This window comes from Mastacembelus armatus, chromosome 13, assembly GCF_900324485.2.
Source record: "Mastacembelus armatus chromosome 13, fMasArm1.2, whole genome shotgun sequence".
Lineage (NCBI taxonomy): Eukaryota > Metazoa > Chordata > Actinopteri > Synbranchiformes > Mastacembelidae > Mastacembelus > Mastacembelus armatus.
This window is the reverse complement of record NC_046645.1, coordinates 26,268,441-26,285,497: the sequence shown is the minus strand read 5'-3', so window position 1 is coordinate 26,285,497 and position 17,057 is coordinate 26,268,441. Positions and strand designations below refer to the sequence as shown.

Sequence of the window (17,057 nt, the reverse complement as noted above, 5' to 3'; positions counted from 1 at the left end):
TGGGTTTAGTCGACCACACTTTGTTGTCTATTTGTTGTTTGTTTGTCTCCAGGAGACACGAGCAGCGAGTTACTTCAACTCGACAGAGGTCAGACAAGGAGGAGGCAGTGGGTTCTATGTTTACCAGGAGTACAACATCATCTGTCGACCGCCCATCGATCCCAACATGGTGACCCACACACCCTCACACACACACAAACACAGTGTTAAAGTAATTAAAGGATTTTAACAGACACTTTAGACAGACATTTTAACTGTGTTTTATGTCCAGTTTGGCCTGGATCAGTTTAAGACGAAGACACGACTGACAGAGCTGCCACCGAAACAGGTGAGAGACCCTTTTCTGAACCAGAGCTTCACATCACATCAGTGTGAACCATTTTCCTCAACCTGGATCCTGAATCAGTTTGACCCATTTCCACTCAGCCTGGATTCGCCCAGACCTTTCCTTCTCTAAAGAAACCCACAGACTGTAAACAAAGATGGCCAATGTGACAGCTCCCAGTGAAGCTGACATAAGCTGATCACCCCCTGGTGGTTGTAGTACAGGTCAAAAACCCCACCCCATCCTTGTTAACAGCTAGAACATGAGCCAAACTAAAAATTCCAAGTACAAACACTTTTTTCCCAAAGCTGATTTCTGTCATTCGAGGTTGATATTATCACACTGACTATGATGGACTGTTGACCTGTCCAGAGTGTACCCCTGCCTTTCACCCAAAGAGAGCTGGGATAGGCTCCATCAAATCCCCATGGCCTTGGTTAGGAATAAGGTATAGATGATGGATGGATGGATGGATGGATAATCACACAGACTGAACAAGTGTCATTTTCTGATCGGTTTGTTTTTAATAAGTTATAAAAACAGCTGGATTTCAAATGATTGACAGCTTTGATTGGCAGTTCCACCTCTGGTCACTGCTGCTCAGAATCTGTTTGGAAAATGTGTGAGAAAAACAAGATGGCGGCTGCTGTATTCATGATACTTGGCTAAAATTTTGCACAGTAACAGGAAGTGACGACGTGTCGTCCATATTTGCGTACAGTCTGTGGCAAAGGTCAGCCCTGCTCGTTCATTTGTTGGCAGGAGGGAACATTGCTGCTAAAGATAAAAAAACAGCTGCTCTCCAGAGTGGTAGAGTGTGAGGATTATAAGCCTGCGGTTATAGTGTTTGATGAGCTTTAAACACACACACCTGTCCCTCCACACCTCCGGATGCATGAAACAAAACACCACTAAAACCACAGTGGCTGATCATATGACTGCAGTTTCACAAAAACACTGCTCTGCTTGCTCCGTCACATTAATGATTAATTCACGACACACCCATGAGAGAAGGGGACAGAATGTAAATTAACCAAGAAGCTTAAGAAATGATTGAAGCTTAAGAAATGATTGAAATCAGGTGAAAACCACTTGTGGGGCACTGATCCTGTTTACATGACCAGGCCCCCTCAGTAACTTTGTGTCATTTTCACTGTGACACCAGTGCACTACACATGAACTACACTGAAGTGCAAACAGGAAACCTCCACTGAACAGGACCCTCTGCAGCTGCCGCAGACAGAGAGAAACCCTGAACTCAGCTCCTCTGTAAATACAGGTGTAACAGCAGTTTCCCTGGTGTCAGGTGAAATATCTTGTCACACAGCAGGTGGTAAAACTTAAGACAACAAGACCTCAACAAGACAAGCTCTGCAGGTCTGTCAGGTGATAATGTATGAGTCTGTATTTACATACTTTCTGGTTTGTTAGGTGTGGTCACAGTGTGTAAAGAATACACTCTGCATTTGGTTGCTCAGTGTCTTGTATTTTAGAAAGAATCTCTGTGTAAACTGGGTTTGAGTATAAAACGTCAGAGTTGAGGCCACAGCAGGAACCAGAACATTTGATCTTGAAAAATAAAATATTTTACCTGAAGCACCAACTTTATTGTCATTAAGCATGTCACAAACATTTCAGCCGCCCACAGACAAGACTCCAGGCAGGAGGAGACGGAAGCTGGAACCTCCAAAACCAAAGAAGGTCTGTGCACACACACATGCACACGCACTAACTAACACGTCCAACCTGTCAAAATGAGGTTTCTGTGCTGCTGTGAAAAAGATAATGTAGACTATGCTTTTTGTTGGAGGTTCAGTTGGAGGTTTTTGATCAGTTTTTTATTTGTAATTAAATGTTGTTTTGTTCTGCTTGGCTGATTTTGCTGCTCTCTCTCTCTCAGGCTGCTGCGGTGGAGAAAGAACATGTTTCAACAGAAACAGGAAAAGCCTCTGTGCCTTCTAAAAAGGTCAGTCAGTCTGTTCAGATCTGTTTTGGCTGAACCAGTTTATCACAGCAGGGTAGAGGGATGCCCTGTTTCCTAGTCTGAGTCCCAGGATGCAGAGAACACTTTAATCTGAAATGTCAACACACCTACTAGCAGCAATATTTCTCCTCCCACCAAGAAAAGTTTGATTTCATAAGTCAACGGGTACGGCTCACCTGTGAAGTTTTAGTGTTGGCATGCATAAAATGCATAAGCCTGGGGGTCACCAGATGTTTGCAGCTGCACTGGAGTCACAACAGGTCACTTCATGCCGTGTGTTGTTGCTCAGGGGCCTGCTCATCCTCTGTTCGACGCGGTGGCAAACAGCTGGGAGGACGGACCCTACATGTTCATCCTGAAGATCAAAGAGCTGAAAGACAAGAGTCGAGTCCCTGATCCCGCGAGCCCCCCTGCACCCTGGAGCCTGAGGCGTCAGTACACACTCACACACCAGCACACAGTGTTTAAGTCAGGTGAACTGGAAGAATGTGTTCAGTGATGGACACCTGATGGTTGTTTGATGAGAGAGAGCGTCCTGACATACCTGCAGATTTTTTTAAATGATACTTTGTGTCATGACAAAACAAGACAGTCCGGTCCACATTTAGCTCACAGTAACTGAACCACCTCAGTTTAAATATGTTTTCACAGACATCTGGATTAACTACCAGTGTTGTGGGACAAGTGTTTTAAGGTAGTACCTTTTTTAAAGGTGGATGTATGCTAAAGAAAGAGACAAATGGATTATTAAAACCAGTGTGATCCATTAAAAGATGTCAGGATCAACCATAACCCCAGTCTTGCAGAACAGCTCAGTCCTACATTGCTGGACATGTTTAAACCTCCACGTATCTTCATGTGACAGTGTCTGTCTGTGTTTGCAGTGCAGATCAGTATGAATGGTCCTCATGACTACATATCTGCCTCTGAGTGGCCCCTGATGTTGGTAAGAACACACACATCAGAAAAAAATCATGTTCTACAGTTTTTCTTTCAAAAGGTAAATCTCTGTTGTTTATTGTCCCTCTTAAAGACCAATGTGTCGGTCAGTCTCATAACTTCTGACTCCCCTCTGTGGCGTAAGGCCCAAAACATGTTGATACCTTCTGACAATTTTAGAAAGCACAGCTCTCAAATTTAGAGTTTAATTTTGAAAAAGGTCAGTAATTTTTTAAAACAGCTGGACACTGCAGTTTTTGGCAAATACTTACAAAGAGAATAAATGAGCCCTGCTAATCACACTCTGTATGTCCATGTCTGACTTGGGTCGAGGCTCAGATAATTTCAGTGTAAAAAACTGTGACCATGGTCTGTCCCTTTTAAGAGTGAGATTGTGTTCGAATTTTCTTTCGTGGTAATTCTCTCTGTCTCCAGTTCTACATGGTGATGTGCATCATGTATGTGCTGCTGGCTGTGTTGTGGTTGGTGCTGTCGGCCTGTTACTGGAGGGACCTGCTCAGGATCCAGTTCTGGATCGGAGGGGTGATCTTCCTGGGCATGTTGGAGAAAGCTGTTTACTACGCTGAGTTCCAGAGCATCAGATATGACGGCTTGTCAGGTGTGTGAAGAAACACAGGTGGTTTTGTGCCCAGTTTCTCTGCCCAAACCGTGTTCAGGGACAATGAAATATGACATGTCCTGCAGTGTACGGAGCTGTGGTGTTTGCTGAGGTGCTCTCTGCGGTGAAGAGGACTCTGGCCAGGGTCTTGGTGATCATCGCCAGTCTGGGATACGGCATCGTCAAGTAAGTCTGGAGCAGCTTTGGAGGAAACTGTGCACAAACGACATTGTTCTTCATATTTCAGTTCAGTCTGTGCATGGTGGCAGTTTAGGAGCTCAGGGTGTTTACACCGGAGCCTGGTTCATGTCCCTGACAGACATGGATCAAACAGCAGGTCTGATGGGAACAGCAGGACAGTGAGTCCTGCGGTGTGGACTCAGCCTCACACTACTCACACTGTTTCCCAACGTCTCTCCACAGGCCCAGACTTGGTGCTTTGCTCCACAGAGTAGTCGGAGTTGGCCTGCTCTACATGATCTTCTCTGTTGTGGAGGGAATCCTACGGGTCAATGCTGTGAGTCTCTCAAACACACACACACACACACACACACACACACACACACACACACACACACACACATATACACATACCAGCATCCCCCAACACTGCAGTACTGTGGGGGTGTCTAACCTGTCTCTCTCTCCAGGATCGAGGAAGCAACAGCAGCAGTACAATTTTGTGTGACATAGTCTTGGCCTTCACTGACTCCTGTATTGTGTGGTGGATATCCTTTAACGTGAACACACACACAAAACACTCAGGGTGAAGTGGAGGCATCATGTCTGAGCCAAAATAATTAAAGAGACCTCTTGCTTCATTTTGCAGGGTGCACTCATCCACTTCCCCTACATTAAAACAATGGGAATGTCCATTAAACTACTCTTCCCAGAATGCAATGCTTTGCTTCTGCCAGCAGTGCACATGTGATGGTGTGTAATTGAAAGCTCAGTTTACTGCTCTCGGCTTTCTTTCTTACTGACGTGATAAAAGAATGTGGGTTGAGGCTGTGAACGTAATTTTCATTTATAACCACCTGTACCACAAACTAAAACTGGTCCTGTGGAGCATTTTGGATATGAAAAGTTCAGCCAGTGAAACAGTATGTCTGGTCCAGAACTCTGTGCTGACTTTATATTAACTCCACCCTACATGATCCTGTCACTCACAGACTTTAGACTCTGTCGCCTTCTGAAACAATTTATCACCGACGTGTCAAAGCAGGAATGAATCTGTACAATTAGCTGGAAACTGCTGAGAACAGATTCTGATGACGACTTGCTGCTGCCAGCAACGGGAGTCAAAGCCCTGACTGACTGACTTTCTGTCTGACTTTCTGTCTGACTGTCTGTCTGACTGTCTGTCTGCCTGTCTGACCGACTGACTGTGTCTGTCTGTCTGACTAACTCTGTTTGCCTGACTGACTGACTGTGTCTGTCTGTCTGACTAACTCTGTTTGCCTGACTGACTGACTCTGTCTGTCTGACTGACCGACTGTCTGTCTGTGTCTGACCGACTGTCTGTATGACAAACTCTGACTGTCTGTGTGACAAACTCTGACTGTCTATATGACAAACTCTGACTCTGTCTGACTAACTCTGTCTGTGTCTGACTGACTGACTGTCTGTCTGACTGACTGCCTGTCTGTGTCTGACTGACTGCCTGTCTGTGTCTCACAGACTGTCTGCCTGACTGACCGCCTGTCTGTCTGACGAACTCTGACTAACTCTGTCTGTCTGTCTGTGTCTGACTGACTGACTGTGTGTCTGACTAACTGACTGTCTCTGTGTCTGACTGACTGACTGTGTTTGTGACTGTCTGTCTGACTGTCTGTCTGTCTGTGTCTGACCGCCTATCTGTCTGTCTAACTCTGACTGTATGACTGACTGTGTCTGTCAGTCTGACTAAATCCGACTGACTGACTGTCTGTCTGTCTGACTGTCTGTCTGTCTGACTGACTGTCTGTCTGACTGACTGTCTGTCTGTCTGACTGACTGTCTGTCTGTCTGACTGACTGACTGACTGTCTGTCTGTGTCTGACTGTGGCTGACTGGCTGTCTGAGTCTGACTGGCCGACTGTCTGTCTGTGTCTGACCGCCTGTCTGTCTAACTCTGACTGTGTCTGTCAGTCTGACTAAGTCTGACTGTCTGTCTGTCTGACTGTCTGTCTGTGTCTGTCTGTGTCTGACTGACCAACTGTCTGTCTGTGTCTGACCGACTGTCTGTCTGTCTGTCTGTCTGTCTGTATGACAAACTCTGTCTGTATGACTCTGACTGTCTGTGTCTGACTGTCTGTCTGACTGACTGCCTGTCTTTCTGTGTCTCACAGACTGTCTGACTGACCGCCTGTCTGTCTGACTGACCGCCTGTCTGTCTGTATCTGACTGACTGCCTGTCTGTGTCTCACAGACTGTCTGACTGACCGCCTGTCTGTCTGACGGACTCTGACTAACTCTGTGTCTGACTGACTGCCTGTCTGTCTGTGTCTCACAGACTGTCTGTCTGACTGACCGCCTGTCTGTCTGACTGACCGCCTGTCTGTCTGTATCTGACTGACTGCCTGTCTGTGTCTCACAGACTGACTGACCGCCTGTCTGTCTGACGGACTCTGACTAACTCTCTGTGTCTGACTGACTGCCTGTCTGTCTGTGTCTCACAGACTGTCTGTCTGACTGACCGCCTGTCTGTCTGACGAACTCTGACTAACTCTGTTTGTGACTGACTGACTGTGTCTGACTGTGTTTGTGACTGTCTGTCTGTGTCTGACCGCCTATCTGTCTAACTCTCACTGTATGACTGACTGTGTCTGTCAGTCTGACTAAATCCGACTGACTGACTGTCTGTCTGTCTTTTTTTTTTTTTTTGTGGAGGTGAAATCCTTTATGCAGACCTTTCGGTACTGTGGGACTCACACCCACTAAAACACCTCCACCCACTGCTCTGTGTCCTCATCCCCCGCGGGACCACCTTTCAGTATTAGTTCACGGGGGGACTTAGCTCGTGCTGCTTCTACTGTCTCATTCATCTATCGTGCTCCCAGTTCTGCAGTTTCTTCAGTATGGTAGCTGCATATTTTCTTATTGCTTCCCAGATGCTCTGATTTACGCATCATCTCAACGCAATTTTCCACTCTCAATGGTTCACCAGCTATATTGTCTATGGTTCTTCTCTCTGCCGTAAATCTTGTGCACACAAAGAATACATGTTCAGCATCTTCCACTTCATTCGCACAGTTTGGGCAGTATGGGGTATCATCAAATATGTCCAGATAGACACGGTAACACCCATGGCCTGACAGAAACTGGATCAAATAATAATCCACCTCTCCGTGCTGCCGGTTTATCCACTCTTCAATGTTTTGAATGAGTCTGTGTCCATCTTCCTTTACTCGACTCATTCCACCGAGTCTGCCAGATAGCTATGGTTTCTGCCCTTATAGTCTCATAGTGATCTCGTTGCTGACATCCCGTTATGTCCCTACCCAGACTGTAGCTTTTCCACTTTTGTACTGCTAGTAAATCTATTGGGACCATTCCTGCTAGTACTAGTGCTGTATCATCAGAGATCATTCGAAATGCATAAATCACTCTTAAGGCACACCTTCGATTTACTGAGCACATTCCTCGCCAATAGGTTATGATGCTAGTAGCATTGGCGCATACTGGTGCTCCATAAAGCAGTATTGATGTTATGCCAGTTAAGAGCAATTTCCGCATGTCAGGTCTCGGCACGCCTATGTTCGGCATGAGTCGAGAAAGGGCTCCGGTCACTCTGGCTGCTTTTTCTCCCACACTGTATCTGTAGATATTCCTTAAAGGACATCCTTGCGTCCAGCGTCACTCCTAGGTATCTTATTGTTGGCCGTGATGTTATATTATAGTTGCCAACTTTCACTGTAATATCCTTCCTGGTCTTTTGGCTTGTTACTAGCATGACTTCAGTCTTCTGCTCTGCAATGTCCAGTCCAGCTGATGTTTTCCAGTTTCTCACTGTCCTTATTGTTTGGTTGCAAATGAGCTGTACTTGTAGATATTTTGCAACAATCACAATAGCAATATCATCAGCAAAACCTACAAAATTTGCCTCGTTTGGTTCCTTGACTTTTAGCACACCATCATATATTATATTCCACAACAGTGGCCCCAACACCAAGCCCTGTGGGACGCCTCCAGTAATATCATACTTCTCTGGGCCATCATCTGTATTGTATATGAAGCCTCTGCCCTTGAGGTAATCTGCAATAATCCTGAGGATGTATATGGGTATCTCCATTGTCTCCAGTGCCATTAAGATGTGGCTCCAGTTAGCTATATTGAAAGCGTTTTTAATATCTAGGGTCACCACAGCGCAATACTTTTTGGTGCCTCTTCTGCATCTCTTTCCCTCGATCGGTTGCTTGGCTTGTGTAACAACAAGATTCAATGCATCTGTAGTTGAGCTGCCGTTTTGGAATCTGTATTGATGTTCCGCTAGTGCCCCCTTGCTCTCAATCATTTCCTCCATACGGTTGCAAATTATCCTCTCTCTCTGACTGACTGACTGTTTGTCTGTCTGTGACTGACTTACTGTTTGTCTGTCTGTGACTGACTGACTGTCTGTGAGTGATTGTCTGTGTCTGACTGTCTGTCTGTCTGACTGTGTCCGTCTAACTCTGGCTGACTGTGCCTGACTGGCTATATGTGTCTATCTGACTGATTGTCTGTCTGTTTGTCTGATTCTGTCTATCTGTCTGGCTAACTCTGACTGACTGACTGTCTTTGTCTGACTGACCACCCGTCTGTCTGTGTCTGACAAACTCTGACTGACTCTGTCTGACTAACTCTGTCTGTCTGACTGAATCTGTCTGATTGACTGACTGTGTCTGTCTGTCTGACTGAATCTGTCTGACTGACTGACTGACTGACTCTGTGTCTCTGACTGACAGACGGACTGTCTTTCTGTGTCTGACCGACTGTCTATCTGACGAACTCTGACTGACTAACTGTGTCTCAGTCTGACTAAATCTGACTGTCTGTCTGCCTGACTAACTCTGACTGACTGTCTGCCTGACGGACTAACTCTGACTGACTGTCTCTGTCTGTCTGACTTTCTGACCGACTGTGTCTAACTCTGTCTGACTGACTGACTGTGTGTGTGTCTGTTGGCTTTCACAAATGTGAGAAAAATTAGTCTGTTCAAAAATTGATTCACTGTTTAGAAAAAAATCAGTAAACCCCATCCACCTGGTGCACCACATCTAGCAAAACGAACATACCCGAGTGTGGTGCTCTGCCTCTACACTTTGTGTTTTTGTCTTTTTCTGTGAGCTGCCTGTTGCTGTTTTATCTTCTTTCTTCCCTCTCGGCCTCCTTCTGCCTTGTGTTTCTCTCCAGGCTGAAGATGATGTAGTTCTCCTGGCTGCTATTCCTCTGGCTGTGCTCGACTCTACTCTCTGCTGGTGGATATCCGCTAATGCACCGTCCCCTTTTTTTGTAGGGCTGAAAATGTTCTTGTATCTCCCTCACTTCTTAAGCTTTCCTGCTTTTTTCATCTGCACGTTGTCTGACTGTGTGATATAAGGCCAAACTTAGTTCTATGTGAACGACATTATTTTCAGAGTTTTTAATTATGTGAAATACATCTGGTCTGTGGTGCCATTAAAAACCAGACCAAATGTGATTCTGAGTGTGAGAAATGTGATTTTTTTACCTAAAATTTAAAACCTAAACCCATTAGTTCTGGCTTCCTTCTACAATAATCCAACGGTGTCTAAAACTGGAGGTCAAACCAGAAACCAGCTGCTGCTATTTGTTTTCCTGTTACTGATGGTCCTTGACTGTGTCATCACATCTTTGTGAGTCTGGCTCAGACCATGAAATTGCTGAGGCTGAGGAGGAACGTGGTGAAGCTCTCCCTCTACAGACACTTCACCAACACACTCATCTTTGCTGTAATAGGTAGGAAAAGTGCTCTGCTTGTTCATCTCCTGCTGAAACCCACTGCATCTTTAAAACGTGTGTGTCTCTGAATGTTTTCCAGCGTCGGTCATCTTCATCATTTGGACAACCAAGACCTTCAGGATGTCTAAATGTCAGTCTGTAAGTTCAAACCCGATTTAACATTACACTCACATGTTGTCATTCTCACAATGAAGAAAAAAGAAGAAAATCAGTAGAACTTTTTGTAAAGTACCTTGTATTATATTGTGATTTGGCACTATTTAATGAATTGAGTTGACTGTAAGCAAACGTCAGGAGAATCAACAGAACTCAAGCTTCCATTTTTAGGAGGCAGTTGATTCTGTTGCCCAGGTTCAAATGAAATTTCTGTTCCTGTATTCCCAAAAACCAGGTGTCAGAACATAGCAGAATAATTTTCTGAAGTTCTCGTATGTAAGCATTAAATACAGCTCGGTTGCATGACTACATGGCTCTATGTTTCGATTTGTTCTGGGAGACACTCAGGTCCATGTAATGGATCTATTACCTAATCAGGCCTGCTGGACACAGGGACAGGGGACTGAGAATTATGTGGGCCCCTGAGATTTGTCTGCAAAATGTCAAAAAAAGCTTTTTTTAAAAAGGGTCACAAAACATTTACAAAGAGACTGAGGCAAAATGGCCAAAAATAGATGCCAAAGGAGTAATGGATCCACAAGAATATGCAAAATAAACCACAGAGAGAAACAAAATGCATCTCCTTCAGTCTGGGTTCCTTGATTCTACGTTGGAGGGCATTTCTGTGCCCCGGGCCCAGTGTGTCATAATCTGGCCATGGTCAGCTGAGAAACTGTGATTCTTCTTCATGTAGATGAGCATTTGAGATGCGTTTCATCAGACTGGTCTCCCTCTGTGTCTCTGCAGGACTGGAGGGAGCTGTGGATAGCTGACGCCTTCTGGCGCTTCTTGTTTTCCATCATCCTATTGGTCATCATGTTCCTATGGAGACCATCGGCCAATAACCAGAGGTATGGGGATGTGTGTTGGTGCCAATGCTGTTGCTTTGACCCTTTCTCTTTTGAATTGTAGAGTAACGGCAGTTTCTGTCTGTGGACCAGGTATGCCTTCAGTCCACTGGTGGATGAGGAAAGTGAGGAAGAGGAGAAGGAGCCCATGATAAACGAGGCGTTCGGTCAGAAACCCACACTCCTCCTTTCCTCCCTCCTGTTTTTCTACCTTGCCCTCCTGTGCTGTGTCTGTCTCCCCTCTCTCCTGTCCTCAGCGTCATCCTCCCATTAGTTAGTTTGTGAGTTGGAGAAGGTTCATTTTCATCAGCCAATTGTTAAATAAATGGTAGTTACATAAAAAACAAAAATATTGCTCTCTTACTCCAGGTCAGAGTTTTAGCTGCAGCGTGTTCACTAATCCAGCACTTGTGCTTTATTTGGAAATTATGATGAATTAATTGTTTATTAATTAATTTATTAATTGAATGTTAGTTTATTGGATGAGCGGTGTGCGTACATCTCCACTATATGATCAGTTTCTGCTGGAAAATGCATCATGGAAAGTTTGATATGTGTTTTTGTTTCGGGACTGTTTTGTGTCTCCAGAGGGGATGAAGATGAGGGGCATGAAGAATGAGACCAACGGTACAGCCAAAGCCAACAAAGTGGTGAGTGACGGGATGTAAACGCTCAGATCAGCAGTGGCATTTGACAAGTTAAAGCCAGCTGTTGTTTTTTGTTTTTGTTTTTTTTTTTAAAGCTTATTCTGAATATTTTTTATTATATTTTTTTATTATTATCATCTGAATTCCTCACAGGTTGATGATTTTTATTAAGTCATCAAACACAATAAACAGTGTGAATAACAAACATCTGTGTATCGACTGAAGAGGCTCAGGCAGAAGGAGTCTGTATCTGGGAATGACTTTATTATTTATTACTATTTATCACTTGATTTCTATTCCTGGGACTTAATTTGGTTGTTTTCTAGGACGAGGATTTGAAGTGGGTTGAAGAGAACATCCCGTCCTCCATGGCAGATGTGTAAGTTGTCAGATTCTTCTCTCTCATCATTCATTAAACCTTAAAATGATTCAGATTTAATGCTGAGTCTTTCCCCCTCACAGCGCCCTGCCCCCCCTGCTGGACTCTGATGAGGTAGGTTGTCTGGTTTTCCCACATTGCTGCAGTAAAACTAGATTAGACTTTGTAGGTCATTTCAGGGTCAAGTGAAAATAAATGGCAACCGAAAACAGAAAATGAAATTTCATTTTGAAGCTGTGGGTCGTGTTCATTTACTGAGCCTTGAGACAAGAACAGCAAAGACACATTTAGAGAGTTAGGCTGGATTCTCTCGGACGTTTGAGCTGTGTTAAAATGAAAATGCTGGGGCCGTGTTGGTGGGCGTATCCTGTGTCATCAACCAGGAAGTCTGAATAAAAATGTAGTTTTTCAAGTGTTAGGTGTAAACTGTTTTGATCAAATGTCCCTTTACTTAACGAGTGTTAGATCTCTTCCAAAACATTTTTCAGAAATATAACTGTGAAGTGTAAATTTATCAAAAGCCTAAAAAGGCTAAAGAGGAAAGTGAGGCTGTTTTTTGTAGAATGTGAATGTATAGATGTGCTGTAGATGTTCTGTAGTTCTGATTCAGAACAGCAGGGGGTGGTAGATAATCAGGAGAGATTATCAGTCGCCATGGTTATGTCATCCTTTTCTGTGTTGTCATGGCGAGCAGACCAACGTGATGTGTGACGTGATGTATTCGTGTGTGTGTTCGAGGTGTTAGTGCTGCTGCAGCCATGACCAATCAACACAACACCAGCGATAATCGATCGTTTATCAGCTTACTCAGTCAGTTTTATCAGACAGGTCAAAATCTGTTTGTCATTTGGTTCTTCTCCCCTGTTGACTCTTCATTCACACCATTTCCCACATGGTTTACTCTGATATCAGAGCTGAACCAACAATCAACAAAGTGCCTCTGATGTAAAATCAATGTCTTTTGTAAGCTGCTGTGTGCACTCAGAGAGATATTAAAATCCATAGTGAATATGAGGCACTTGTATACTGGAATGCCCTTTTATAGACTTTGCAAGGAGGAAGAGGATGGAGGTAAAGCAGACAAACAAAGGAAAGAAGAATGAAACCTTCAAATCAGTTTGCAGCTGCATATGTAATTTGCTAGCTGAAAACAGGTGTATTTTTCTAATTAAAGGGAAATAAGTGCTCCTTCTCTGTATCACCCCCCATCCTGCACCATTTTAAACTAAGACAGATGATGCAATAAATAATCACTCATACAGTTTGTAGGGAAGAAACTGTGAAAACAAAAGTGCTCCTTGACGTTTTAAAAAAGGTTTGGCTTTTGCTTTAGTGACCATCCGTCAGCTGACACGTTTCCCCATCAATGTGCCTAAAATAGAAAATCAGTAGTGAACCTGAGATGCACAGCCAGCTCACTTCCTCACCAGACGTCTTGTTAAAACCAGACAAATGAGTTTCTCCTCTGTCACTCATCTGCTTGGGGTTTTCATCCATCATGTCTGCACCAAAAGGAATCGTCTTAATGTCGTCCTCCTCTCAAAGAAGACAGAGGGATGGACAGAAGAGGACAAAGTGTGAAATACTGAGACGTTACAGCCATGAAATAGTCGCCACTGACAAAGACCGAGGAGAGAAGAGAACAGCAGCAGTGCAGTCCTGGTCTCCCCCTGGACTAGAGCAGCAAAGTCACTTTATTCTGAGCACAGACCAGAAAAACAGAGATAATTCAGAGGTTTCCAAAGGCACGGAGTTTGGTTTTAAAGCCTGAAGAGCTTAAACATGATCCAATTTAACTTTAGAATTTTTACAGATGTTGCAAGAACATTAAAACCTCTTAGTTCCCCCGCCCTTTTTCTGCAGACGGCCGAACAACACTTACTCAAATTAAACTCACTGTTGTCTGTACATTTTAAGGGTTATATTGATGACCTTGGTGTCGTTTGAAGGAAAAGCTTTCCGGTTTATTATTGCACGCTGTAAAATATGAAATATGACTCCCCTTCCCCCTCTAGCTTCGTCCGCTGCGTGCCCACTGTTATCAAGGCAATTTACTGTAGCGGTGGGAGCTGGTTAAATCCCCTTTACGCTTTATCGGCTATACAGTGTAATACATTGCTGAAAAGGGCGTTTCATTGGCTACAATATACGTCAGTCATCATTGACACACGATGCGACTGGCTGGTTCTACTGTCATTAGAAATTGATCTATCCCACAGGTGGGGTTTGCTCTCAGTGGTGATTCCTATTGGTTTTATGCTTAGTTACGCTGTAAAACGTAATAAGCAGGTTTGATTGAGGGCTCATGTGATTCACAGAAGCTTGCTTTGTCAATCTTTATTAAATAAAAGGCGAAATCAACCGTAAAACGAACCGGATTAAAACTTCATGAGGAGGACGATGGTTTTATGGATTTAATCAGGGATAATATGTCTTTAGGACTAAAACACGGATGCACTATGTTCCCTGGATACTAACGAAAAAAAGGATACGCAGTACTTGGATGTTTCAGTACATGTACAAAGTAACACGACAGAAAAGGTAAGAACTAGTGTTTTTCCAATATTTGTACTGTTAAACGTTAAGAAACTAGTCGCTATGATAATTCAATCCTAAATTGCTTTACACCATTTGAATCGTGAGACTTTGCTTTCATTTTATTTATATATATATATATATATATATATATATAGTTTGTCAGACTTTATTCAAATTTGTCAGACTTTATTCAAATTTATCCAACGATCTTTTGTAATAAATCTGGAAATACAATTTTATCCCAGGCCTGGGATCGGGGTTAAGGAAAGACTCGAACCAGCACTGTGACGTGACAGCAGCAACAGTGACATCCATGCTAACGTTACACTGTCTGCAGCACTGACCTTGAGTTTTCAGGTGCTGTCTGAAATTGTTTTATGTTTTCTGTTAAATTTAGGCCTTTGAAATCCCTGTATGTGAAATCCCTGAGGCCACGGCGTGCACTGTAGCTGGTGTTGTATGGCTGTTGCTTGTTTGAGCGGTACGTGTTACGTGCCTGTGGCTGGGACATACATGCAGTGATGTGTTAAAGGATCACAGAGGGATCACTGGAAACCTCGGCCCCTCCTTAATCTATTGTGACACCCTAAGTAATATTTTAGACTGTGGTGTGCTTCTCACTAAACCTTAATGAGTTTCAACAGTCCTCAAAGAAATGCTTGTCCCAGTTTACCCATTGGACGCTGTGATAGCAGCCCATTATGCCCATAGGGTTTGTCCCACATGTACAGACAATGCAGCTTGAGTAAGTTTCTGTGTTATCCAGTGTGATGTGTGTTTTCTGTTGCAGGAAGCCATGACGACGAAGTTTGAGATGTCCAAGATGGAGTGAAAAAGGACGGACAAGTGGGGAGACATGGAGTAGGAGAACGAGGTCTGTCCAAGAGACAGATAAACAACATCGGCACAGGAACTGGAAAAATAAGATGTTGATTAAATGCACATTTGAGGAGGAAAAGATGAATGAAAGATGAACTGATGGACGAAAGAAGAAATACGGAGAAGAACAAAGGTTTGCTTTGTGAAGACGGTGTCGGTGTGTGATTCAGTTCCTGGTTTTATGAGCTTTGTAAGCCTTGATTGTACATACACTGGGAGAAAAATCATTCACAGCAGCACTCAGATCTTTTGTTTTTCTTATATTTGCCTGTTTGTATTTATATCTCTCTATAAGTTTTGACCAGTTCAATGTTAAGGAGATTCTCTGCTGCAGAGTGCATCTGCTTCTGTTCCTCACTGCTGTGGAAACTGTTTTTATCGTGACAGTTCATGTTGAGTTTCATTTGGGTCATCTGATACTGTAAAACCAAAAACACCTTTTGGTTTGTGAGTGAACAATGGTTTGGATCCATTTTAGCAGCATTTTACAGTAAACAGTACTAAAAAGGATGCAGAATCTGCTGCATTTGGCTAATTATGCTCAGTGGAAATGTTTGATATTTGCTCCACTTAAATGAAAACATTGCCTTGTGTGTTCAGTCTCCTCAGAGGTATTTCAAAGCCACAGTTTTTGCAGAGGCTCCACGGAGCAAACAAAGACTCTGACTGGCTGTTCAGACACGTGAACCAGGGGTTTCACCATCTTACCACAGTTACTTTATTGTACGCTTTGATGTCAATTGGTCGACCCAGTCTGATGACTTTCACTAATGCATCAGAAGCCGTTTCGTTTCATATTGAAATTCATGCTCCCCAAATGATGAATCCTACTGAGCCAGTTGGCACGTTCGGCTTTGACTGAAACATCTGGAATTCCATCTGCAGATGTTCATGTTGTCCAGTGACTTTGGTTACCCCAGGACTGTTTCTATAGCCCAACTGTGAGGCAGTGGTTCTGAAAGAAATGACTCAACAGCTACTGGACAGGATGACATGGATTTTTGTGCATATATTTGTGTCACCCTTGAAATTCATTCAACTCTTCATTAACTGCCATCAGTGGGTCAGAACTGGACTTTTTGCCAGTAGTTCACTTTATGGTCAGATACCTGCAGAACCAGTGATACTAGTGATAGAGCTGCTACTGCAGATGACAGACCACTTAGTGTTGGCAGTCAGCAGTTGTACGACTGTCGTAGAGCTCAACAGAAGACATGAGGTGATGCAAAGTATTAGACTTGTCAGTGTTTGGCAGTACTCACATCCTAAAAGGTGCAGCCAGAGTCCTTTGTCTGTCGTGCATCTCTGCATCCTTTTGCTTGATTCTGTGGAAGTACAATGACTTCCAGTATCTGCTGACACAGAACTGCAGCGTTTTCTATGACAGCAGCCAGCTGTGTGTGTGTGTGTGCGTGCGTGTGTGTGGTCTTGACAGTGACTGGTCTGAATGGACTGAATGCTCTATACATCATCCACTGGAGCCTGCAGGGAGCAGTGTCCTGCTCTGCTGTCTGCTGGTACCTGCAGCAGCCTGCTCGCTCATCAGCAGCATCAGAGAAAGTGTTTTTTTCTGAATCACCAGCATTTAAGGCTGAAGTTAGAAGAAGTATTTTATTAATCCCCACGCGGAAATTCAATTGTTACAGCAGTTATTCTTAACTTAAACAACTTAAAGTTGTTAATATGAATGAATGAATTAATATTATTTAAAGTATATTAATTAATGGTAATTAAATTAATTAATAAAATAATTAACATGTATGTAGACAAGTAATAAAGTAATTATTTATTTGTGTGTGTGTG

General features: G+C 43.5%; 1 protein-coding gene across 3 annotated transcripts in view; it reads left to right on the top strand.

Annotated features, from left to right (window-relative positions):
* Window positions 1–17,057, top strand: part of LOC113125614 (transmembrane protein 87A) — a 20,781-nt gene extending 3,724 nt beyond the window's left edge. Inside the window, exons 4-21 of one of the 3 annotated variants that reach the window (XM_026299185.2) lie at window positions 53–169; window positions 272–328; window positions 1,964–2,026; window positions 2,226–2,291; window positions 2,599–2,740; window positions 3,194–3,255; window positions 3,684–3,867; window positions 3,954–4,053; window positions 4,291–4,384; window positions 9,241–9,309; window positions 9,696–9,804; window positions 9,887–9,945; window positions 10,711–10,814; window positions 10,905–10,978; window positions 11,400–11,461; window positions 11,785–11,837; window positions 11,921–11,951; window positions 15,166–17,057. In XM_026299185.2, the coding sequence (XP_026154970.1) occupies window positions 53–169; window positions 272–328; window positions 1,964–2,026; window positions 2,226–2,291; window positions 2,599–2,740; window positions 3,194–3,255; window positions 3,684–3,867; window positions 3,954–4,053; window positions 4,291–4,384; window positions 9,241–9,309; window positions 9,696–9,804; window positions 9,887–9,945; window positions 10,711–10,814; window positions 10,905–10,978; window positions 11,400–11,461; window positions 11,785–11,837; window positions 11,921–11,951; window positions 15,166–15,207 (1,488 nt within the window). In that variant the 3' untranslated portion in view covers window positions 15,208–17,057. The other 2 variants (XM_026299184.2, XM_026299186.2) reach the window with 2 other exon arrangements.